The 27,474-nt window shown below is 39.4% G+C and overlaps 1 protein-coding gene and 1 long non-coding RNA gene across 2 annotated transcripts; one reads left to right on the plus strand and one right to left on the minus strand.

Moving 5' to 3' along the window:
* Positions 1 to 539: 539 nt before the first annotated feature.
* Positions 540 to 27,096, minus strand: apba2b (amyloid beta (A4) precursor protein-binding, family A, member 2b). Its single transcript, XM_061277200.1, has 13 exons — positions 26,978 to 27,096; positions 13,449 to 13,936; positions 12,105 to 13,150; positions 10,610 to 10,690; positions 9,847 to 9,886; positions 9,279 to 9,424; positions 4,922 to 5,008; positions 3,835 to 4,020; positions 2,954 to 3,133; positions 1,597 to 1,809; positions 1,395 to 1,514; positions 907 to 1,047; positions 540 to 830 (listed from the first exon to the last, which is right to left on the minus strand). The coding sequence occupies exons 2-13, from the start codon at positions 13,894 to 13,896 to the stop codon at positions 759 to 761; spliced, it is 2,760 nt and encodes a 919-aa protein (XP_061133184.1). The 5' UTR covers positions 13,897 to 13,936; positions 26,978 to 27,096; the 3' UTR covers positions 540 to 758.
* Positions 749 to 3,836, plus strand: LOC133153136 (uncharacterized). Its single transcript, XR_009714260.1, has 3 exons — positions 749 to 861; positions 1,616 to 1,834; positions 3,047 to 3,836. It is a non-coding gene; the product is annotated as an uncharacterized LOC133153136 (long non-coding RNA).
* Positions 27,097 to 27,474: the final 378 nt, after the last annotated feature.

A 27,474-nucleotide genomic window follows, 5' to 3' on the forward strand; every position in this document is an offset into this window, starting at 1 on the left:
TTTTATCACAAGACCACTTATTTGATAGCAGCTTGGCAATTCTTCTATTTATTGGGGTCCTCCAAACTAACGTGAGTTTTTGGAAAGCTTCTGCTTGAATTTCTTTCCAGATGTCAGAAGAGCCTCTCCGATGAGATCTGCTGTTTCGATGTGCCTTTCAACCATGTAGATCTTTTCCTACTTCAGTGTGCCCTCAGATCTTTTCCTTAAAAGGGAAGTAAACAAAAAAGCCTCGCTAGTGTAACGACAATATTATGATTAATATTCCGTTCGTGAAAAACTAATAAGATGACATAATCCACTGTTTTTGTTATCCATCTCAGGAGGTGCCACTGCTGACCATTGAAAATGACGTCACAGTTCCTCAGAGCTCTGGTAACGACTCTAACAGTAGATTCCTTTTTTTTTTTCTTTTTTTTATGAGTGCCTTTTGCATAGACTGTTTATAAAAAATCAATGAAAAACATTTACATAATCATTAGGAACAGTTGAACATATTGCATCCTGTGTAAGAATATAAAACCAATGTGAGGCCTTCACTCAGTACCAATAAGTATTTTCATCTCATTGAAGGGAAACAAGATTACAGACAAGACCAACAAATGGAGAAAAAAAAAAAAAAACATTCACACAATCTCTTCCGATGGGAATCGAAAAAAAAAAATGGCTGTTGCAAGTGTCATACAATGAAGACAAGATGGGAAGAAATAATCAATATTTGATTTTGTCCATGGTTTTATAGTGATCTGTCCATCACTTTATAAGTACATCGGCGTCTCCTGGCCTGTGAGGAGTCGGAACATGGCTGCAGGCATAGTCTTCATGTGAATCTAAAAGTCAACCAACAAAGAAAAAAATCAGGTGTGTAATGTGTGTGTTTGTCTGTGTGTGTGTGCGCACTGTCACCTCTCCAACAGAGTTTGAGAGTGCCTGGACAATCTTCTCATGTGCTGTGGCCACAACACTCTGCCCATTGATCTCAATGATCCTGTGGCCCACCCGGACCCCTCCTCGCTCTGCGATGCCTCCCCGCATTAGACTGCAAATCTAAAGACAGAGCAACACACAGAAAAAAGATCCTCATAGCAAGTGGGAAATGGTAGGATGGCTAAAATAGGGTGAATATTGCTCCTTAACATCTTCCACAAGCGCAATATTAACGAGAATGCCGTTTTTAGACTAGTGAGGGAAAAGACAACATATTGTAAAGAAAAGATTTGGCCATCTGGGAATTTCTTTACAGGCTAGGAAAGGCTTAGTTTACATTGAATTGATCTTTCCAAAGATTATGGGATTTCTTGAAAAGACATTTAAATGCAGGCATAATATTGGCTGACAAAGTTGAGAGGGGTAAAAGAAAGCGAAAACAAACTTGAGCTGTCGCTGCCACCTACAATTCCATTCTGCACACTGAATCCCAGCTGGTACTTGAGGTCAGGTCTCTTGATGAGGACAGTGGTAACAGGAGGGCAGCTGACTATGTTCATTTTCACCTGAACCTGATTCTTTAAGCCCTTCAGCACACACAAATAAACAAAGTCAATGTCATTTGGAAAAACAGATTCTCGGTTCCATTTGAGTATCTTATCCTTGTACCTTGATGATTCCCTGACAGGTAGCGAGTGGCAGCCCAACCAGGCTGGTGTTGTTGATGGACATGATCTGGTCTCCGATGCTGAGCTTGCCCGAGCGTGCCGCAGGACCGCCGTTCATCATGTTGGCTAAAATGACAGTAGGCAGGATGGAGCCCCAGCCGGACTCCACAATCACCACACCGAGGATCTCACCTTTGCTCTTCTCCAGCTGCAGCTGTGTTCGTGGGAGCAGAGGAGAGGTCAGAGTCCTGCTCAGACAGCAGTCCGTATGCTTATTACAGATCGACCAATATGTGTTGGCTGATAACCAATTTGACCAATTTTGTTGAATTCAAGGGGCATGCCTGCACGTCTTAGCTTTCTGCTGATAGCAGTGCCACCTGGCTGTTCAAAAAATGTTTTTACAAGATATTCTATGTGCATCCACTACTTTAAACCAAGTACTGTATTTTCCACACTATAAGGCGCACCGGACTATAAGGCGCACCTTCAATGAATGGCCCATTTTAAAACTTTGTCCATATATAAGGCGCTCCGGATTATAAAGCGGATAGAATAAATAACTCAACGTTGCTCAAAGGTTAATGCAATCAAAATATAGTAACACTCGAAATAGTGAAAACAATAACAATATATCAATAACTCAACGTTGCTCAAACGTTAATATTACTCAACACACAAAATAAACACGTAAAGCTTACTTTAATAAATTAGTCCTCATCCACGAATCCATATTGGTCCATATATAAGGCGCACCGGATAATAAGGCGCACTTTTGAGAAAATTGGAAGTTTTTAGGTGCGCCTTATAGTACGGAAAATGCGGTACTGTATTTTAAAAAAACACGTCTTTTTTTTTTTTGGAGCTCTCCGGCTCAGCAGCATATACTGTTCGGTATGAAGATTGCCAAAATCCAAATTATGCGGTCATTCAAGTTCAATGGTCCCAACGGTCTTACATCAGAAGTTGCATTTAAATCACGCAAAGGAGGCTTGATTACTTGCCCATCATGCTGGTGGCTTCAAACCAAAAGTCACATACACCGATATACAAGTGTTTGCAAAGTCTCTCTGCTCATATAGAGCAGAAAATGTATCACAGCTTGTAATCCTCCAAAAGCCTCTAGTAATATTAATGGCAACATCAAGTGCCATGGAGCAAATCGGTCATGAAAAAAAAGGTACAAATTGACACGTTTTGAGCTGATTTTACTGGATTATCTGCATTTAAAGAACCAACATGTGCAACATTACGGTGAGTCTCTGATTGTGTCTGTTTCACAAACACTTAAATGATAGTCAGGATAAGGATTACAGTAGCATTTTCTTTTCTTTTTTTAAGAAATTAACCTTACTCACCTCTTTGCAGTTTTCAGAGTTGGAAAAGTGAATGAGATCATCATTGTACATCTCCTGTGTGTTGATGATGTCACTGTACTCCTTTTGACTAAGGTCCTCTGGGTTGATTCCATTTGCTCTCAAGAACTCCTGATAAGCAACACTGAAAGCCTGGCCGATGGACTGGGCGATGAGCTGAGCCTGTGTACAAAAACACAATAAAATAAATAAGGTAAATAAGGTCACCAGTCAGCCATTCAGGTTTTACGTTTAAAGATGTTAGTCATTGTGGTGACATCCCAGGCAGAAAGAAGTTTGCTTTTAATTTCGTTGCATTTTTCAATGCATATTTCCATCTAATTTGGTTTAACTGATTATAGCAATTATTACATAAAAATGCAAAGCAAAAGTTCTCCTTTCTATAATTGGATTATTAATGTTTTGCTAAGTAGAATTGTATTAAAAAAAACACATTTTGTATCACCTTTATAGGCTTTTCAAAAACTATGAGTCAATTTAGCAAGGTGATCAAATAAATAAATAAATAAATAAAATACGAGATCATAGCTGAAAATAACTCAAGGGAGGAGTCTTGTTCGCATTTTCTAAGGCCCTAGTCATTTTAGCTAGCCAGAGCCAATTCCTCTATATGAATAAATAAAAAAATATATAAATTTGATATTAGTTTATGTATAATAAATATTATTTCATGTGTGTATTTGAACAGTTGTAATAGATATTCCTATTTTGCAAATTTCCAAATTGGTAAAACACATTATTGACCCTCATACAGATCTCTAATGTACGTAGGTGGGTATGTGGCATCACCATGGAAATTACAAATGCTACTCTTCAGACATAACAAGCAAGGAAAAAATAACATCATCATTAAAGAAACTTACATCCTCAGACTCAAAGACGTGGCATATCATTTTGTACTGCTTTTTTGTCTCAGGTGCCCCGGGTGTGGTTTCGATGCAATCTTGAGAAGCTGTACGCGACATTCGACGTCTCGCCATTAGTACCACAATGTTTCCAATATCAGCGATGTAGGAAATGGTGCGCAATGCGTTGTCCATCATTGTTTCCTACAGACACATAAACACAACAGTCATTAAAGATTTCACACCATAGTGCGACTGTATTTAAACTTAATGCACACTAATTTGTTAAGAAAATAATTTCTATAATATGCAGTAAACATTGATCAGAGTCAGTGTTGATCCAAAAAGCTGCATATGCAACTCATCCCACCCTCTCAATTTAGTACATAATGCTTTGATAAATAATAATGCTTTCATAAAGGCTACCATGATGGAGATAAGTCAATATTTTTAAACCCCCACTTACTACTTGTATCATTCCATTTGCAGTTTAGCTCATCACTTGATTAGTAGTAGTGTGCAATGGTTGAACAGATAGTCTAATTAGAATTGTTTTTACATTCCATTTTGGAATTGTTCTCATTATGGTTAAGTGTCAGAAAACCCATTTAAGGCACTTTGAGACACATTTAAAACTGTTTTATTTTATGACGCTAGGATAATACACATTGGGATGACTGGGTAGACGCTGCATTGCGAACCCTGATACACGGAGATGATGGTTGACAGGGGACTAATGAAACATCCACCTTAATTTTGTACTTTTAACAAGTCATACTGAAATGCCCTTTTTAACACTAAAAAGGATGAAAAAAAATTGCTCAAGGTAAATGAGTCAACATAAAGAGTGCATAAAGGAATAAATGTTCATGTGCTAAACTAGAGCTGCAAGCAAATAGCTGCCATAGTACGTGTTGAGTCATCCTCCATGCACAGATGTTTGTCAAGCATTTTGGGTATTATGAAATCTGCTCTAATCCTCTGTCACGTCATAAAATCTGCAGTGGGATTTCAAGAGAAGCTACAATGCAACCTCCACTTGTTTGTGAGTACACAGTGTTCCTTCTCGAGGTGGAAAAAAAAGCACTTGGCGAAACATACTCACTTGTGAGTCTGCATTGAGGACCTTGATCCTTTGAGTGGAGATGAATAGATCAACTTCAGTGAGGGTTTGAGCGTCTCCATCTTGGCTCTGGAAAAAATAAAAGATGTAAACACTTAGCTGTGCGTCAGTTAATCACAACTGTAAATAAACAAATGAATAAATAAATACAATAAATAAGGAAGCAAGGTGTCCTAGCAAGAAAATATCAAGTAGACTACACAAAATTCAATTTGACCAATACAGTATTATTTTATTTATGCAGTGGTTTCACAAAACAAAAAACAATTCACGTTAAAGAGACATTTGAAAGCCTGTAAATGAAATGGTAGTTGAGCTCCGCAACTCGCCCATGTCTGCTATGCGTCCACGTCAGACCTTGCACAGTGTCAGTTACGATGGCCTCCAACATCCTCTTAACCTTCGTTCTCAAGACTAACAATATGCATGATGGACGAAATTCTAAAACACCTGAAGCATCTAATAAGGTCACATTGCTCCAAGTGGAGTTGATTTTTTGAAATGATTATTTCTAGATGGTTTCTTCTATAATTATGTTATATTTGGAAATGATTTGCCATTTAACTGTTGTTGTTTTTCTAGTCGCTGATGTGTGGTTTTCTACTGGCTCAAACAAAACTTCTATAAATCAAATTTTAAAATCACACCAATATGTAAATGTAAGATGTAATATTAGGTGATACGTACATTTATTTACTCCTCTTTGGAATTCAAACATCAACCAAAGAAACATGATTGGTTATTTAAAAGCATGCATACTGTGCAGTTTCAAATGAGAAAAAGAAGGAAAAATATTTGATTAAATAAGAAATAAATTACCATCGAAAACATACTGATGAGAGACCGATGCCCCCCAAACAAAAAAGAAGAGGAGAAAAGAATAGGTGAGATGCTTTCTTTTTGCTGCATTTATTACACACCGCTTTTTTCTTGATTTTGGCAGCCTTCTGTACCCTCTGGCAGGCGGGTGGCCAGGCAGGAGTTTGGATGACACGAGATCAGCGGATAAGGGAGCACAAAAACAGGAGGAAAGGAAATAAAGGAGGTAAATAAAGGGTAAGACAACAGAGCCCCAAACCAAAAAACAGCTGTGCTATTGCCTTTCTCAAGTTATGTGAGTGCATATGAATGTTTGTGTGTGTGTGTCTGTCTTTCTGTCTGTCTGACTGCCTGCATGCCTGACAATCGGGTAAGCACAGTCCTTTTATTATCAGAGATATCAGCATTAACCATGCCATACCATAATTAGTATTTAATAACGCATACAAACAAAAATAAATTGCATGTCTGAATACAGTTATAAATAAAAATAATATTAGAGTCTCTGTTAAAGGTTGTATTGTTAAATTAATGGTTGCCAGTACCACCGTCCAATATGAATTAATAAAACAATAAAACAGAGAGAGGAACACATAAAGTCAGGTAGGAGAAATTCAATGAGATGCTTTAAAGCTTGTTCAAAAAATTAACTGCACGGTTCGAATTGAACTGGACCATCCAAAAAGCCTTTCTTTTTTTTTCTTTTTTATTGTGTGTGCGTGGTGGGGGGTGGGGGTGAAGTTGCTCTTTTCACAGCGTCTGTGCTTTGGGAAAGCTAAGCAGGGAGGAGACAGACAGCAGGAAAGAGTAAGTGAGGATAAAGCCACATAAATATTCGATCAAACGCTCAGTACCAAGAAGAAAAGAGCTGCATAAATAACCTTCAAGGGCTTTGCTACAATTTACTCTTAATATATTTCTTTAAGCTTAGTGTGGCACATGTACATAAAGTTGAGTGATTTATGTGGATCAGCATAATAAAAAGTATGCTTGTTGAAAATACAAACGGCAGTCCCAATGAAATTGGGTTAAAACGGAAATTAGAATGATTTGCGAATCCTCTTCAATCCGTGCTCAACCGAATACACTACAAAGACTTTCAAAAGTGATTCATTTTAAATTCATTTTGAATTTGCTTTAGAGACGTTGGAACAGGGGCGTATTTACCACTGTGCTGCATCACCTTTCCCTTTGACAATACCGTATTTTCCGCACTATAAAGCGCACCGGATTATAAAACGCACCTTCAATAAATGGCCCATTTTAAAACTTTGTCTATATATAAGGCGCACCGGATTATAAAGCGCATAGAATAAATAACTCGATGTTGCTCAAACGTTAATGCAATCACAATATAGTAACACTCAAAATAGTGAAAACAATAACAATATATCAATAACTCAACGTTGCTCAAACGTTAATATCACACAACACACAAAATAAACACGTAAAGCTTACTTTAATAAATTAGTCCTCATCCACAAATCCATATTGGTCCATACATAAAGCGCACCGGATTATAGGCTTTTGAGAAAATTGGAGGTTTTTAGGTGCGCCTTATAGTGCGGAAAATACGGTACTCAATACGCATTTGGGAATTCATTCCATTGACCGGGTGTGTCCCTGAAGATACGCCCGGCAAAATAACGATCTGGTGGCAATAAGTTGGTCTGAAGTCACGCCTACCTGGACCATGTGTAAATCCTGATGCAACTGGTCTAATGCAATTTTGGTGAATTTGATCCGCTCAGAGGAATTATGACATGATTATGACAATCATTGTAGAAAATCAGTTAATTGAATGCACTATTATTATGAATGAATAATTATCATTATTATAGTTTTTAAAACATCCCACAGCTTTGGTGGCGGGATGGGGATAGATAAATGAATAGAAGGTCTGTGGACATATTTAAATCACCAGCGGAGTTTGTCTGTTGCCACACTGGCTAGAAGCAGTCACTATGCAACAGTCACGCACAAATTGCCATGTCCTTTTCTGCGATGTCTCCATTGACTGGCAGTGAGTGGCTTGGCTCTATTCAGGCTCACAATGCTCTTTTTTTTTTTTTTAAATATGCTTGTGAATATTCGGATGAACCGACCTCCGTGTGCAGATTGACACCGCTCATTGGGAGCGACATGCCCTCGTCATGAAAATAGAGCGTAAAGTGTGCCATGCAGTATAGCTTTCAATTTGAGACTATCTTGTTGACTTGGATATTGCTTCATCCTCAACTCTAAAAATTTGCGATGAAAGCTGAGGCAAGACTATTTAAAGAGCTGAAAAAGAACATAATAATCTTGTTATGGACAGTAAGGTGTACAGGAAGCCACTGCAGGTAGAATTGGAGGTATATACTAGGAGGTGAGCAGCAGCATTTTGGAAAAATTGAAGAGGCTCGAAGGAGGGCAGGCTGATTCCGAAATAAAGTGCATCATAGTAATTCAGTATTTGTACAAGTGAGAGCACATTTACTATGTAACAAAGGCATTGGTTAGTTTCTAAGTGCTGTTGAGAAAGGAGAAGAAACAATTAAAAAAAAGCTACATTTAAAACAGCACCGACTTGCCAGTCCAATTTAAAATCACTGTCCGATTTAATCCCCCACTTCGAGACTGTTGGCTCTAGATTAGGCCCAAATCAACAGAGTGGAATGTACAACGGCCACTGGGACCAAACACTATCAATATAATTGTTGCTGTTTAGTTGTTTTCTTTTCATTTACATTCAAGAGATTGAGCGCCATGTGGGCCTTGCTTTCCTCCAGACAATACAAAACGGGTTATTTTGTCACCTTCACAATAGTGTAAGTAAATACGAGGCCTTCTTATTATGATGGAACTCAGAGACAGCATATACAAATGAATAGTGAGCTTGTTCTTTTACATTATTATTACATTATAATATAATATAATATTTTAGATTTAGTCTGATGGTTTCGATGGTTTCATTTGAAAATAAAATGTACTTGGTATAATATGGTAACATCAGGATTCAAAATGAGTTTGCGGCAGTGTGAATGTGAGAGGGAATGGGGTTTTTTTTTGTGTTCTTAATTAATGACTATTGTGTTGACTTGGGCCTTCCCCCACGTTATCTAAAATGAGGAAAACTTTGCCATTACTCCATTGGCAATTATTTTCCTTTCATGTTCAAAACAAATTTAATGGAACAAAGTCAAGTCTTGTCAATGCTTTTGTGAAAAAAAAAATCACAATTAAAAAAATAGAGGCATACCTTCCTGTACAGCACACACAATACACAAGTGTCCAAATCATTGCTTGAGTTTACCCATTTTTTGTGTAAATTTGGAGAAAAGAAAAAAAAAAATCCCTGTTTACTGGGTCGGAGTAAGTCGTCCAATTTGGTAGCCTTACTTTGTTGCCTGAATCGCTCTTCTGATAATTCAGCAATGGAAATGTGTGTTTGACATCATCTAACTGAAGCATACCATACGATATCAAATGTCCTCGTTCCTCACATGACCAATATAATATTCATCTGGTCTTTCAGTACCTTAACCCTGCTTACTGCCTCCTGAGCTTGCATCATGCGGATGTTTTTGGAAGGGTTCCTCTCAGATAGCAGCTGAGTGGAGCCCAGGTAGTTAGCAGCAAAGATGATTCCATCAATCAGATCTTCTGGCTCGCAGGGTCCTGGGACTACGCCAGGAAGAAAGGAAGAGTCTTAATGGGAAGCCAATAGGAGGGCCGTCTGACAGGGTTTGTGGTGTGGGTTTGGTCAAAGAGCCAAGCACCGGGGCGATAGAACAATAACAGATTATGTGAGCAATGAGATGGGGAGAGTGTGATGTGTTAGGAAGCCTAGGTTGAGATGAATCTGCCTGTGATATGCAAATGTGGACAAGCCAGCCACTCCGGGACATGTTGCTGTCACAATCCCAGGAAGCAGACAGGCAGCTAAGCCCCTCACTCATCATTTGATTTAACATCTGTCAGCAGGCAGGGAAAGAGCACACAAGTAGCTCAACTAGGATAGACGGGAGGTGGAGCTCAGTGGCTCCCAACGCCATTGCTTGGCTTTGAGGTCAACATAGAGCAGATGCACAAAGAGATGAACTTACCGTCAACAAAGCTGGGGAACGACGCAACTTTTTTGGTCGTCTGGAAAACAAAAACATAATAGTGTTATGTTGCGATACAATTTAAGAGTAAATCGAGTTAGACTAAGCAAAGACATTTCTGTGGAAGCCAGATAAACATACCATATTTTCCGCACTATAACGCGCACCGGATTATAAGATGCACCTATAATGAATGGCCCAATTTAAAACTTTGCCCATATATAAGGCGCACTGGATTATAAAGCGCACCTTCAATGAATGGCCCATTTTAAAACTTTGTCCATATATAAGATATATACATTTGGCCCGCGGGTTGGACTTTGGACACGCCTGCTGTAGTGGCTCAATATTGGCCCATATATAAGACGCACCTGATGATAAGGCGCACTGTCGGCTCTTGGAGGTTATTAGGTGCGCCTTATAGTGCAGAAAATACGGTATATACTATATAGAAATAAGGAGAAATGTTTTCTGGCTGTGAGTTGTGACATGATTACTATTCAGCTCATTCTTACAGCCTTTAAATATAAATGTTCAGAATACACCTGCGTCTCTTCACTGAAATACGGCTTTCACACACGTCGCTCACTTAGGCGAAATCCATCAAAATACAAGCAGAGGTCGTGCTGAGGTATAAATCTAAAATGATTCATTCATGCAGTCACGGTCACAGACATCAAAACAGCAAAATCTGCAGTTTTAAGTAGACTTGAAGATTTGGGCACAGGAATCACAGAATACATCAGCAGGGTTCAAATCTTACATCTGGTACGTTGTTGTTCTCCAGGGGAACATTCAGGTCAGAGCGCTGCTGTTTTCTGGGCTGCTCAGCACCATTGTTCACCTGTCAGGTCAACAAAAACACGTGTGAACAAGACACTCAAACAGGACAGTTGCAAGGAAGCTATTGAGGAGCTACAGAAAAAATTGACAGCTATATTTTAAACAGGATTTCAAAAAAGTGAGTCATGACTATGATGTCTTTCATTTGCCCTTCATTCAATCGAGTATTTTCTCCCAGCTCCCAGCTAATAGATGGTTGTAAGCAGGTCTGCCAGCACCAAATCACACAGGGAGAGGATTAACTCTACTCCCCGGGATACATCTATCTCGCCGTGCACTACTGCTTATTAATATTCGACCATTACTGACAGAAATGAAGCATCTTGCCAATAAAACTGCTCCTCACTGGGAGGGAAGAGATGAAAAGCGGAAAAGTGACATTTCAACGGAACAGGCAACGCTGTCAAGCCAATGGATCTGAAATGAATCAGTGCATATACTGTACGACATTAGTACCCTAAAGACCTGATTAGTATTCACTGTGTTCTGCAAACAGCCGTTAATGATATTTGCGGGATGTGATGCTAAAATCCATGCCGTGCCACAAAACGGTACATGTAACAAAATTCTGTGTTGTTCACACTTCCATCAGTGATATTTTCACTATTTGCATAATTAAGGCAACCATCTAAAGAAATATTTGTGAAAACATTGACCTAGATTAGAAAGTCTTCACGTTCATGTTTTGTGTTGGAACTCAGAACCCTACACAGTACCTACATTGTTTGCACCCTTGAGTTAACATGTAAGCATATGTACACATGATAGAGCAGATGCGCATTTTAACAACATTAAAAGTTCTCTGAATTAGCGTGAGGGAGCATCTGTGCGGTTTATTTGTTCCCTTGTATATGAATGTGCTTTGTATGTTTGTTTATTGTGCTCTGTAAGAACAGGCAGGGCACGAAAACAGGGACAAATCAAAGAATGTGCAGAAGGGGAAGAACATATCTGTTTTCCAGGGAAACGTTTCTCATTTCCCGTGTAACTCACAGCCTCGCCCCTGGCCACATTTCTTTTATATTATATTCCAAAGCAAGCGTACTAGGCAGCCATCCAGAAGATGAATTATGGATATCATTTCAGCACAACTACTGCGCATATATCGATTGCCGTGTTGCTTTTGTTGATAACTTCCAAAATGTTGTATGCCTGCCTCAATATTTGAAATACTACAAAATCAAAGTGTACTAAAAAAAAGTGTACAGAAAAATGCTTTGGAGCTTTGGTGCATTGAAAAACACGATTGCTAGCAATGTGCAAGGGTGCTTGTGCTTCAAGGTGAATAAGCAGCCCTTGCTTCTCCTTCAAATTCAGTTAAATCCTTCAGACTGCCATCTTATTTGTAACTGATGTGATGAACCCACCCAGAAGGAGGCTGTTGCTACGATTAAGCAAAAAGGCTCCCAGCTCACCTGCTCCTGTTGCCATCTCTGTTGATCTTCTGGGGAATGTGGTTGGATCTTGAGGCCCCTCTGGAGGTCTGGGTTATTATGATGCACAGAAGGCAGGTTGAGGGACTTGGGTCGGCTGTCATGGCGATGGTGAGCTAGCGGGTAGGTGGTTGTGTTGGGCTTGGCGTGAAGGTAGTCACCTGTGGGTGGGTCCTGCACCAGTTCTTCTGGACTTTGATCAGTGCCACTACTCAGGCTCCCCATGCTCATACTCATCTTGATCTCAGCAACTATTTGGTCAATGTCCTCCTCCGCTTCCTCGCCCGTCTCCCCCTCAACCACTAACACCTTCCGGCCTCGGAAGGGAGAGACGTGCATAGAGTTGCCATTGTCCTCTGGGGCATAGTAGTCTCCACTATAGGCCCGTTCATGTGTCTCATGTTCATCTCCTTCCTCATCTCCTTCCTCATTTGGGCAATACTCCCCGCTTTCTGCATCGTCCTCGTCATTCTCCTCAGGCGGACACATGTCCTGCATGGCAGGTTGTTGTTGGTGTGGATTGTGATGGTTATGGTCCAGGATCGGTTCTGGTCGTCCATTGTATATCTGTTCGTCTGGATCTTGCTCCACCACCTCACAGCGTACCTCCCCCTGACCCTCAGCCCACTCCTCCACTCTGTGCCTCTCACTACCAACGGCCCAGTGCTCTTGCCTGGCTCCGTTCTCCTCGCGCCATTCCTCGCCACCTTCTTCATCTCCTTCCCTCCAGGCCTCTCTCATGCCTTCCTCCTCTTCTCGCCACTCTTCCTTGGTTGCACTTTCTTCATCTTCGTCTTCATCTTCTTCTTCCTCTTCATCTCCAGCCCACTCCTCCTCTGTCACCTCTGCCTCGCCCTCTTCAGTCCACCCTTCAACTGGCTCCTGGCACTCGGTGTGACCTTCACTTGGCTGCTCGTGACCATGTTTGCAGTCTCCTTGGCTGCTGCAGTCCATACCTTCCATGTAGCTCTCATCCTCGGGACAGTACCGGATGTAGTAAGTAACACCTTCATCCTCCTCTGCCAGCCCTGGAAGTTAATGAACATTTATGGTTGATTCTTTATAGGGCAATGATCACAACGGCACTTGGTAGAGCGCTCCGGCAAAACTGAACTAAATTGACACCGGTATCTAAACAAAATAAAACATCTTTGGCAGAGTAGACCTAAAAAAAAAAGGCTCTATAATGTTAACTGAACAATACGGTGCAAAGCATTGCAATTCCGTACCATGTTTTGCTGTTTTTTTGTTTCGAAACGAGATGACCAACTTGCTGGGGTTACAGTACTTTTTGTACCCATCATATTCACTGATGAAATCACTCACCGTCATCATAGTCTTCCTCATCCTCTGATGTATTGTTAATGAAGTCAGAGCAAGAGTCATCATCCAGGCTGTCAGCTTCATCATGAAAGTCCGCCTGGCTGTGGTTCTCTTGCTCATGCTTATGGTCAGGCGCTGAGGGTGTTGCAGGTCTCTGGGCCTCTATTTCTACATCTGCTTGATTGCCATATCGCTTCAGTTCAACATCAGTATCCGCATCCACTTCTGGACAGCTGTTGGGAACCTCATCTTCACACTTGTGAGAGGAATATTGTGCCTTACAGGTACGGGGAAGGGGCTTTGGTGCACGTGATTCCTTGGGGTAGCGGGTTGGCCGTTGCCGAGGATGGACTGCTTTCAAATCATTCGATTCTGTAGGATGAGCTGAAGGACAGGAGCTGGAGACTGGAGGAACTGCACAGGGGGCTCCTGGCCTCTTCCTTTGAGACATGTTTGGTGGTTTACAGGCCGTGCATTGTTACAGTTTGCTCCTAAGAAGCAAAAAGACACAGATGAAAATATATGAGTCAATTCTGCTTTAGGAATAAGAAGAGAGTGGACTGAAAAAGGACATTAGTCAGTCTGCAAGATTCATATTTAACTTCAATGTTTTTAAAGTGAGTTGCCAGTAAAATTACCTGAGAAATAACTTATGTGCAATTATCAAGATGAATGAGTGCACGACAAAGTCACCAAAACAAATAATCTTCTCCGCACACATTAAGTGATAAATAATCTGCCGAGGAACTCTAGATGATTCAGAAGATGCAGCGGCAAACAGTCGTAGCAGGTAAAATTAGCCAAACTTTGACATTTATCAGATTTTTTGTGAGGTAGAGATACTATTGATGCACGACGGCATGAATCAGCTCTGGCAACTCATCACTAATCCTTCTTCAGCTCTCTGTCAGACACACCCTTCACTGCCCTGTCGTCTCTTTTCAGCGTCCATTTGACAGCTTTCCAGTTTTGACCCTTCAATCATTAGTGATTATAGGAATTGATTAGCTACGACCCCGGCAGCTCAAATAGCAGGCAAGTACGAAAAGACAATACAGCAACAATACTCAAGCTAACCGATATTGGATGTGCATCAGCGACATGCGTGACTGACTGCTGTGTAGTTCACAAACTGATTCATTATTACGAATTATAGAAGGACATGATCACAGCTGACTAAATGTGCATACGTAGAATAAAAAAGAACTAACTGAAGGCATACGGCAATGAACGATAAAAGTCCTTAGCATGTCAAACAAAGAAAAGATAAATCGAATGAACCTCCTACCTGAGGTCCTGAAATGGGATGTGGTGTGTAATAGCACAACGGCCCAGTGTTTCCTCCCTTTGCTCTCTCCTCGCTCCTCCCTTCCCCCACCATCCGCCAGCAACACAGCATGCACCTCACTGACTCCACCCGCCCCATTTTGCCACAATATATTCTAACATCCATTTATTGAAGCACAACCCCTCCTGTGCAGAGAGTAAAGGATCAGTAACTAGGGGTAACTGCATCTCAGGGGCGGGGTAAGCTCCCCTCTGACCTCCTCTTTGTTGAATTCCAATAGAATTGCTTGGATCGTGGTATGGTTTACCCCGTTAATGCCTGATTTGATCTCCATTTCATTTCCCGGCCCAAACATACATATTTCACCATTTGGTTCAAATGTTATTTTAACCAGTAAGAACGCTTCAAATGGATGTCACATGCACAGCTTGGTACTAGAATCCCAATCGGCTGCTTTGAGTAGCAGCTAGGGACCGATTGAGCCAAGCTATCATCTCCACTGAACCTATTTCTGTCCGCCACAAAATGCTTTTGCTCGAGTGAGATGAAGCTTTAAATTATCTTCAGACACTTCTGTTGTTTGGCAGAGGCATATGTGCAGTGTGTTTATGCGAGGAAGGGGCGAAAGAGTGCTTACAGTAGGTGGTTTTAGCATAGTGAGGGTAATACTAATATCTCAGCTTGAAATCTAGTTATGACCTAATTATTTACTCAATAATGCCATTTTTAACACAGTGTTGCCTGAGGGATCCGAGTTCACATGCATTCATTAGCAGTTTTTTTGTTTTACCACTAACATGGAGAAATGTCTTCAGGTTCTCTGAATTTTTGGATGATTTTATGGACCACAGTGAAATCCAAAAATTGCTTAAACTGTTGGACTATTTGCTCACACAGTTGCTCGCAATGGGTAGAACCTTGACCCATTTTTCCTTGTGAACAACTGAGCCTGTGGGAGAAACTACTTTTATACCCAGACACCTGTTAACAAAGAACTTTCCTGTGGTATATTCTTAACAGGTGTGTTTTTTTTTATTATTCCTCAACATTAGTCCTGTTGAAGCTTTTATGGAATATGCTGCAGGCTTGAAATTAAAAAATGGCGAATATTTTTCAAAGAAATATCTTGGTAGTCTATTCAGTGTTTGAAAATGAAAATCATTACTCATGTTGTATTTTTATTCACTTTTTTACAGTGTCCCCCTTTCATAGGAAGTTTTTTTATTATTATGTTTTTTGCACATCACAGTGTAATGTGTGCATCCCATCATGTTTGATTGCTCTCTGGCCTTTAGCGGGTAAGCAAATGATTGCCTTAGAAACCATCCATACATGTAGCGTAATGGCAAACCTTTGAAGGTTTTCAGAAATGAAATAGCATTGGAGATGCTAGCTGTTGTTTTTGTCTCAGACTTTCACTCTTTGTCCACCAAAACGTTTCAGCTGAGGAAATTAGCCAATGCTGTGAGTTTCAATGCAAGCCATTAACAAATTGGGTTCAACTTGGCATAGGATGATACAAAGTGAGAAGGTCAGAGAAGATTCCTAAAACTCGTAGACATGCATATTTGTTCCAGCTACGACTTAAACCACATACGTACATCTATAATACATATCAGGATTGTCTTTATTGTTTGTCTACTGCGGATAGGAGCACTAACAGAAACAGACTTTGTTTGAAAAGGAGTTTCTCTTCAACAGTCTCATTGACATTCAGCATTTGTTCTCCTTAAAGCCTCCCACTCACTTCAAGACGACAACAAGGGAGCTTTGCGGGAGATAGGAAGAGGGGAAAGGCAGAGTTGGTTCGCAGCCGGAACGGCACAGGACCACAGAAACCCATTCCACGCTCCCTTCTCATTATGCCTGCCAATGTCCATCTTGCCACCTCAAGCACAACTACACCCTTGACCGTTTCCACAGCAACTCCCGTTTTCTTTTACCACAGTTTCTCAGAGAAGTATCTAAGCCAATTATTAGACAGGCTCTTCAGGAGAATGAAAATGTAGCATTCAAATCGAGTCATTGTGCTGATCTAAACTATTTCACAAGTTTGAACACTTGTGTGGACAGTCAACTCGGCTCTTTACGTCTGGATGCCCTGCATCATAGAATCTAAAGTGACAAAAACAGATCTGCATGTAGTTATAACTGAATGAAACCCAATAAGATCAAAACAGGTTCAAACGGCATGACATGTTGCAATTATTATGAATTGTAATTAGATATGAATTAGACTTCACATAAGGTGTTTCATTAATGCTGTTTGTCTTCTTCCTCTTTTATCAAGATAATTTGATCTTGACAACTAAGAATGGGATATGATTGGACTGACCTTTGAATTGTCATTAAAATGTCAGGGATAGTCATGGTTTAAAATGACACAATACTCCAATAAATCTTACACAAGTCTTTTCAATGCTTTTTCAGACTGAGACCTCTCTAAATTCTATCCATCCCCTGACCTTTGATCCTCATTGAGTGTCATCTTTTAATCAAGACCGGTTACGTGTTCACGGCCTTCACTCTTCTTACCTAGCTCAGGTCTTTGCAATCTCGAATAATGCTAACAGCTCATAACTGCTGAGCCAGGTGGTGTTTGGATAATAAAAATAAAAATTGCCTCAATTATAATTTGATCGGACGATACACACAATGAGAAAAACTTAATTCTCCAACATTATATAGGACTCTCAGTTTTCTTCAAGTTCTCATGAATCTCATCAAATCTGCATAAATCGAATTTGGAGATGCTATTATTTCTACAGTTTCTGCTATCTGCAAAAATCTCTGTGTAATTGACAAATAGATGGAGCAGGTGAACTCGACATGCTAATACGGATTGGTGAATTGGCACTTGAAATAAGTTTTGGGTTCAGGTACTGTTTTGGGTTCAGGTACCGTATTTTCCACACTATAAGGCGCACCGGATTATAAGGCGCACCTTCAATGAATGGCCCATTTTAAAACTTTGTCCATATATAAGGCGCACTGGATTATAAGGCGCATTGGATAAATAACTCAACGTTGCTCAAACGTTAATGCAATCACAATATAGTAACACTCGAAATAGTGGAAACAATAACAATATATCAATAACTCAAAGTTGCTCAAACGTTAATATTACACAACACAAAAAATAAACACGTAAAGCTTACTTTAGTAAATTAGTCCTCATCGACGAATCCGTATTAGTCCACGTATAAAGCGCACCGGATTATAAACCGCACGGCTTTTGAGAAAATTTGAGGTTTTTAGGTGCGCTTTGTAGTGCAGAAAATACGGTATAGTGTCAATTCCAACAATTCAAATTTCCTGGGTATTGATGGACTCTAAGCATGACTAGAGTTACTCGAGAAAATTCCAACTACAATTCTCAGCTTCCTTCTGGAATGTCTTCTCATCCTCAGACAGAGCATGAATACAAGTAGTCTTTTTATTTGTGTCATTATCACCACTGGCCAGCTGACACGCAGAGGAATAATTGTGCAGACGGTGACTGCTCAGGCCCCGAGAGGCGCGGCACCACACAAATGATAGACGAACACAAAGAGGCTTGGTTTTGTTCATCAGTCCTGTCCACTGTTGTTGACATTTTCCTTATCTCTGCGTTTGTGTGATGTGCCAACTGAATATTGGGGCTAGGCGATTATGCCGCAAATAAAAATGCCCAGTCCTACTGAATTAACACATCTATTGTGAATTTAGACCTCCTTGACAGTGTTTCTATACCTACCAATGTCTCTCACTGTTGCAACTCAATGCACTGAAAGTGCCAAGTGTGTGTTTGTGTGTGAATCTGTCACATCAATCCTTATAAAGCAGTGGCAGGTTAAGCAGGAGTTGCAACCTCCCAACAACCTTCATGCTTTACTGAACCCAAGGGAAACATACAGAGTCAACAGGGAAGACTGAAAGCTCCCCAACAGACCTAAACTTAGATCACATATTGGAGCAGTATTCCATGTATTTTTATTTTTTGATCCCACCAACTGCTTTTGAATGCATTTAAATATCAAAACCTAACTATTCACATGTTGTGTCATGTTGTGAAATCTGACAAGGATTTTATCCCATGTGCATTTGGTTTTAAGAGACTGAAACGACAACATGATATCAACTACCGTATTTTACGGACTATAAGGCGCACCTAAAAACCTAAAATTTTCTCAAAAGCCGACAGTGCGCCTTATAGTCCGGTGCACTTTATATATGGACCATATTCCTAAATTTTAACTGGCCCGAAGCATTGTGTCATGAAATCAATCATAAGTGGCCCGCTGAAGACTATGAGTCATGAATCAAAAAGACTATGGATCATTATTCTGTGATTATAAAGTAATTTGTTGCGTCTGAAGTTGAAATAAAAAATATAAAATGGAGAATGATTTGATTTGGATTAAAAATCAGACATGATGCATTAATGGTGCGCCTTATAGTCCGGTGCACCTTATATAAGGACACAGTTTTAAAATGGGCCATTCATTGAAGGTGCGCCTTATAGTCCGGTGCGCCTTATAGTCGGCAAAATACGGTATAAAGATATGTTGATCAAGTTAGGAGCATCTTTCCACGTGCAAGCTTGGTGAAAACAAGATAACAATCAGAACAGAAAGTGCAGTTTGAAAGAGGAGGAAGGTCTGTAATGTAATGTATGATTTATTCAAACCTATTTTAAGAGTTCTCTGGGTAATCTCCCTCACAATATTATGCAGAAACTGAAAAAGGCCCAGCGGAGGATGTTCGTCCTGCGGCTGCTGAGGAGGCACGGCACCTCATTGAATCAGTCTAGTTTGGTTCTGCCACAATAAAGGACAAAATCCAACTGCAACGGACATTTAGGACTCCCAGAAGAAAATATATGGGTAGCCTCCTTCAACACCCGGGTCACTGCCTCTTCCAACTCTTAGCAAATGTTTGCCAATTTTGCACATCCCTTTGTGACAGTATTACTGTTTTGATTATTGTAGCTTCAGCTCCCTACATATTTGTTTAATTGTCATTGACCAATATTCCACACCACTAGACCCTCCAAAGGACTTATTGCATTATTGTTTATTCAAACTTATATAGAAGTCGATGCATAATTTGTCTTCGCGGGCTAAATATGATTACACTGCGGGCTACTGGTCATTCCTCCTCAAAGCAACAGCCCCGCCCGATTCATGAAAACGGGTCCACACATAGTGACATCACAAAGTGAGAGGCCACACCCTTACCGTCCTGGCATACTAAACCCACGCACACTTTCGCAAAGCAGCAACTTGACTTCACATGCGGATGTTCTGATTTTGGTGCATCACATGAATTATAAAATGCGTCCAGTACATTCCAAAATGAGCTCAAGCACTAGTCATTGCTGTTTGGTGCATTAAATTATTCCTTTTTTCCATGTAACTTTAAGATGTCCTACTTAGCGAGCAGTTATTGAAGATAGATAGATAGATAGATAGATAGATAGATAGATAGATAGATAGATAGATAGATAGATAGATAGATAGATAGATAGATAGATAGATAGATAGATAGATAGATAGATAGATAGATAGATAGATAGATAGATAGATAGATAGATAGATAGATAGATAGATAGATAGATAGATAGATAGATAGATAGATAGATAGATAGATAGATAGATAGATAGATAGATAGATAGATAGATAGATAGATAGATAGATAGATAGATAGATAGATAGATAGATAGATAGATAGATAGATAGATAGATAGATAGATAGATAGATAGATAGATAGATAGATAGATAGATAGATAGATTTTATTTGAAATAAACTCGAAATAGCATGATACAGCTCCCTTGATTAATGGGAAATACTATCGAGTTAAATTAAGTGAGAATGTTTGTGGTGTCTATAAAATTCCAAACTAAATCGTGTGACTTTTGTCCAAAATGCCGCACAACGTATTCCCTGATGAGTCTTACTTTCCGTGGGAAGAGGAGAATAAATATCCTGCCTTATTTATTTAATCAAAGATCAATTCTGAGGAGGAATAAATCAATAAAAAAGATGCCAGCCAACAGATCCAAAGCCTCAGTCAAAACATGCTGTACTGAGTACTAATTTCACAATCCCTACAGATGGGTCCAGAGGTCATTAGGGATAGAAAGGACAGGGGATGAGGATCTGAAAGTCCTCATAAGGTCTCTCTCTCACCAAACCAACAACCATGCCAATCCTGTGATGACAGAAATCGGGATTATTGTATCTGCCATTTGAATCCCCTTACATCACATCACTGTCACTCTGCTCTAAATCCACACCATGGATTTTTGCATCATTTATGTCATGGGTAGTATTCAAGATAGGTAACCACGGACATGCACATTGTTGTGTAAATAGGCCAATAGATGTTTGGCTGCTTATCCGTATAAAAGCACATTAAGACCAGAGATACTCTTTTATTTCTGAGATACGCTGCTATTAGTTTGGACGTTGGAGAAAGCAGTGAGTTAGGTAATGTTTGAATTGAAAAAAAGTTATGCACAAAGATAAAACCAAGAGAGCAAATAAACAGTACTTTTCTTCTTGCTTGAAAGGATGGAATTACAATTCTCAGGATGTAAAAGCCTCAGCTATCACACGCATAAGAAATTGCAGGTAGTGCAAGACAAAATTATTATTTTCTGATGGTGGGTGATATTCTGCAGATAGGAACAAATTACCACATGCAAAATAAAAATAGGCACGTAGGGAAGTGGTTGATGATGGATGGTACTCAATTGACTAAAGTTATAAAGGTTGTGTTGCAAAGTCAGGTTGATAGAAAAATCTATTAATTTTCCCTCTCAAGAAGGAAGAATGTTAGAACAAATTAATAAAATATGAGCACAGGAAGTGTTGAGAAGCTCCCAATGTTCCTGAATGCCCTTCTGTGATTTTAATTCTTGTCAACAAGAACAAGTGCATGTTATTATTTGTTATATGGTTGATAATACACCTTTGTAGTTCAAACTGATTCAGTCATAATGGGCACATGACATTAAACATTGACCTCTCTCAGGTTTGGCGAGACAGGTGCATTCAAATACAATTGGATATTTCAAACTCAAACAGAAAAAGAGTCTCTCAATGCAGTAAGCGTTAATAAAATGATGAGGGCTATCTGTCAATCTGGAAAAGCTGACATATGACGAGAAGAATGATGAATCACTTTGCTAGTTTACATAATTACAATGGGTGGTCCATCATTATATATTAATTTAAAACAAATCACTATGCTTCCATCCTTCATTTGGGATATGTCAAAAGGTTAAATATTCAATATTCAATCAAATTTTATAATTCCCAAGGGGTTATAAACTGAACATGAAATCTTTATGTGGTGTAAGATTTTTGTGAAGTCCTGGAAATAAAGAGAAATATCAGTAGTGTGTAAAATGTTTGATGTTCTCCCAGTTCAAATATTCTGAAGTGTTTAAAAAATGTTTTTTTAATGTTATCAAAAGCATTCTAAATGGTAGTCTTGGAGTACTGTTTTGATCTCATACAAATAAAATTAATATAAAGTTGTTTAGCTTTCAGCTATTGTTTCCCACTGCTTTTTAATGTTGTTTTAAATTTTAGCCACGGTATCGTTCCCCTTTTTTGGTATTGTTTTAAAAAGATGTAAAATAACTGACTTGTTTTGTCAGCAGCTGCTTGGTGCAACCAAAGTTCGTAATACACAAATATTTTGTAAATACCACACTGGTGCTAACATTTTCAGTTAAAAACTTGGAGGCTGTTTTTGAAATTCAAGCAGGTTTTTTTCCAGTCTTGAGGATAGACTGAATATCCCCCCTGAACTTGCTGAACGTGAACATGCTCACTTTGCAGGCTCCTCGAGTTGAATTTTAAATTACTGGAACAATCAAGCCCTATTGTCCATTCAGTCTTTAACCAAGATGCAATTTATCCCACAAATGACATCGTTTTTGTTTATTTGATTAAACCAAAGGCTGAGCAAGCCTTGGACAAAGCTTGGTTGTCAATCAAAAAACACGCTTGGCTTTCCGAATAACATCCGAGCCAGATTGCATTTTTCATGCTTGAATAATAAATATAACTGGAAATACATGTACTCAAATTTCTATTGACGAAACAGTCCAATGTGTCTCCCCGGAGGAAGACATTTACTTGATGGCAGTTCCCCAGAGCAGATCAGCAATAAAAAGCAGCAGGTGAGGTTCTCTGCACATCTGAATGCTAATGTCTCCTGCTCCTGAAACAAATGCAGACACTAATCTACTGTGTTGCCGAACTCAGTGACAACAATGATGACAGGGTGCCTCAGAGAAAAGCTTTGATACCAGGTTATTATTTTGGGTAAAACGTCGGAAGTGAAATTGTAAAAGATGCGTTTTGCCGGTTGAGTGAGGTGCAGCAATTGATCAATTAATCGACAACTAATTGAGTATCACAAATTGACGATTAATCCCAAACCAGTCACAGATTCTTAATTGATTTATATTTGGGCGTTTTCTGCACTGTGTGAAGAGGAGCAATAACAAGACTGGCATATGTGCGTCACGCTGCTATATGGTAGGCAATTGTATTATGCGTAGTGTTCCATAAAAATGAAATCACTGTGACCATATTCAGGGCCTCGTCTTTTGTCAGCGTCATCAGAAATAAAAAATGTTCAGCCTTCGGGCCTCTCTACCTCAAATTCCTGGGTTGTATTCCGGGCCTAGAACGTCTCTGACATAATATGTTTAACAATTTCCATTTTCTTTCATTTCAGCACTTCGCCTTTCTTCCAGTGTGGCCTAATTTAGTCAGCATAAAACTGATTTGATTGACGCCTTCATTTATTTACATGAAGAAGGCGCAAAAGCAAAGAAAAAAACTGTGCATACCATATTATTTAGGAATGTCACCGCACAAGGGAATTGAAGAAAATCTCATTTTTGCATCAGTTATATAGTTATACTGCATATTCCTTAATGAGCCGGTTCTCATGATGAAAATGATGAACTATTATTAATATTCAAATCCACACCTTAATGCTCTTGAACATTTTTTGTTTTATTTATAAATAAATTGACAACTGTTCTATTCTGCAGAATTCTTAGGCCACCATATACAAGAACAACACCAGACCTCCAGAAAGGTTGATGTTTTCAAGTTTTAAATATTCAAAAATATTTGCAATTTGTTTCTAATGACAACTTATTGACCCACGTGGTAAAAATAAAAACACAAAGCACTCTTATACAGGTCCTTCCCAAAATGGATGAAAATATAATTGGCTGTTTAAATTTAATTGCTTGTTCCTTCAAGAAACATATAACTTTTAACATTCATTTTATTGTCTAAAATGATTTTCAATGAAGACATTTACGCAAAAATACATTTGAGCTCACACACGCGGGGGACTTTCTTCCCTTTCTGACACCAGCACGGAGGGAGTGGAAGTAAAACTAAAACGCTCAGGAGTGGCAGCCACTCTGATGCTTTCTTATTTAAGTATTCAGAACGATCAAAACAACAAATTGATACTGTACCAATTAAAACATTTTCTTCACTCTGCATTTCTATTGATTCACTGAAGTTGCTCGAGGAATGTAACAATCTTTGAAAGTGCCAAAAGAATTCAGCAGTCACCAAAACAAAAAGGGTAATAAACATAAAATAATATGGCAGATAGATATTGCAAAGTAATCTACAACCTTGCTCAATTACTTTTTAAGAGCTGTGCGAAAAAGGCTGAGTTGAGTGGTTCAGGATTTCTACAATGGATCTCATTTTGAAAGAAATTAATGAATTGTAATAATGCCTTTTGTCTTGTACGGCCATTATGAAGGGGCATATCAAATCAGACACTTCTCCCTGTGCTTAAGTGGCTTTTCCTTGATAACACAGCGTGCAAATGAATCTGCATTTTCTGAAGTTTTACAATACGGTAGCCTTTTGCGTACAGCGCATTATCCCATATAATACATACATAAATGACCTTTGTTGGTACCAATCATGCTGCAATGTCCAATTAATTTGATTTGCTATGTCAAACGTAACTTTATTGATTTCTTGTCACAAATAGTCCCATTTGTTCAGCAGAGTTTTTCCTCCCTGCCTGGAATCCAATTTGGAATCCTCTCACTGCAGTCTGAATAAAATCCCTGCAGCCTGCGAGGAAGGTGTTTGTCCTTGAGTGCAGGTGTGATATAGCAAACTATCGACTAAGCAGAGGAGTGAGACATCCTCAAAGGGATGATTTAGAGGAAGTGGGGCACACTATTAGCAGAAAAGGTGGGTAGATGTGTCAATTGGATTGAGGTGGAGAACACAACCTGGGAACCCATCTTTACTTTCTATTGGCATACAGCTCCTGTCTCCATGGACATCACTTTCTCCTCAAACACTCCTCCAGTTCTCCACTCATTCCACCAACGCACCGCAATTTTAACCCAAACCCAATGGACCCACTACTCGTAATATAGGCCACAGTTGAGATTTCTTGAACCAGCATATTAGCTGCGGGCTAAATGTGTAGCAGTCGTTCCATCACTTTGTACAGTATGTGTACAAGGCTTACATGTGTCGCAATTAGATAACAATGAAGAGTTTTTATTCGTCAACATACTATAAAGAATTTGTCAGCCGTAGTCTGTAATAGAATTCACTCGACTTATACTAAGATGTCTCACTCTAGTCTGTGCACAGGTTGTGTGTTGTCGTTTTGGTGTCATCTAAAAAATATTTTTTTAAGCACTCCTTCATAATGGGAGCTAGGGTCACATATGGATGCACGGTCGTGGGAGGGAGAGAAGCAAGCAAGCGTGATTTTGTTTTAGCAATGTATATTTTGTTCTAGCCACGGTCATACATACAGAAGCTGTGTTTTGTTGTAAATAAACGTGATCTTACCAATGGAGCTTTCACGTGATCTTCGGAAGACTTTACAATGCGTTGTTTTCATAAAATTTATGAATATAGATTAATGGCCAACAGTAAAAGTGGCAACAGGGGTGGCAAGGGCATTTGCAGTTACACAAATGTTCACGAGGGAAGTAAAAAAGTAACCCTGAAGATCCGCAAGGACAGTTCCACTATTATTATTATTATTATTATTATTATTATTATTATTATTATTATTATTATTATTATTATTATTATTATTATTATTATTATTATTATTAGAGACTCAAACAGTGGTTTAAAAAAATCCAGCTTCCACAGATTCTACATCTTTATCCTGATCCAAATTTTAATGGGCTCGTCCTTGGCCCACATGCCACGCCTGTTCAAGTTTCCCGTTTTGCATAATCTATGCATTAATATTAACTGTAATGAATCAGCCTGCGTATACTTTTTGCCAGTATTGTATCAATTCAACCAACTATTGCATAAAAGCTTTTTCAACTAGAATGAATGAAACCCGCAATATCTCCAACCAATGCTTGTCTCTGACTCAATGTTTTCACACGCAGCGGGGTGTTAACAGCCTCTAAAAATGGAGATGAGGACAAACAGTGTGGACGTCACATCTCATGATGCAAGACTGACTCTGCCTCCCACGAGTCCCACCCAAAGAACAATGAACATCAGGCAACAAGCCAGCAAGTGCCTGCCACCCTCTTGTTACCATGGGTGCTGTGAACATGGACTTTTGTTTTTAAAACCACATATAAAGAAAAACACAACTCACCATACATAGTTCTATCTATCTATCTATCTATCTATCTATCTATCTATCTATCTATCTATCTATCTATCTATCTATCTATCTATCTATCTATCTATCTATCTATCTATCTATCTATCTATGAGAGGAAAGCCATAAAATCTCTTATTTAATTAGAGAAGTGCGTGGGAGTGGGATAGATGAAAGATAGTCCAATGTAGAGACGCGAATGGGCTCATTAAGGAAAGGAACTCACGCACTAATCGTTTGATTAGGATGTTACAGGAAAAGGATCATCAATGTGAAAATCCATGTGATCCGCACGGGTGTGAGAAAATAATGCGTACCTGACAAAGAGATGGAACAACATGAAGTGCAGAGTTGGATGTGAGCATTCAAAACATCTTTTTGTAGAGTTCATTTGCTGTTTCAATTGCACCGAGGCAATCCGCCCTATTGCTAGCGCGGATGCAGAACAATTATACACTGGTTTAGCAGATCAGCATCCCCCGATCCCGAGGATGCCCTGGAGGAGAAAACGCTGATGCCCCAATCTGCCAAGCGCTCCTCGACGCTCGATGACCTCTCCACTGCCATTACTAATCAAAGTCAGTCTTACCTGGACAATGTTGATGTGCCGGACAATTCAGTTCCTTTCGAGAGCCGGTACTGGCAGGCCGAACATCCCTCCGCTTCTCTCAGCGACAGAAAGCGTACTGAGTCTGACTGTAGCGGCACCCCGGAACCAGCATAGTAACATATGAGCCCACTGCGGCTGTCTGGATGGCTGGAAAATGAAATTACGCTCGACCCTCCTACCAAAAAAAGAAAAGAAAAACAAAACAAACATACACGCATTCACAAACGCCCCCCCCCCCCCCCCCCGGACTCCCATGCTTTAAATGAAATGCTTCAGAAGTTTTGTTTTTAAAATACTTTTTTTTTTCGAGAGGCATAACACTTTAAAAGGTTCAACACGGCTTTCTGTTAAAACAAAATAATAGTCTCACCTCGAGTGTTCCCCAAGCTCACTATGGCTCAGCTTTCAAATTGCGTTTTAAATATTAAATAGCAAATTGTCTCGAGAACGTTGCAATTTAAAGACAAACATTAAAA

The sequence above is a fragment of the Syngnathus typhle genome, linkage group LG4, assembly GCF_033458585.1.
Source record: "Syngnathus typhle isolate RoL2023-S1 ecotype Sweden linkage group LG4, RoL_Styp_1.0, whole genome shotgun sequence".
Classification (NCBI taxonomy): Eukaryota; Metazoa; Chordata; class Actinopteri; order Syngnathiformes; family Syngnathidae; genus Syngnathus; species Syngnathus typhle.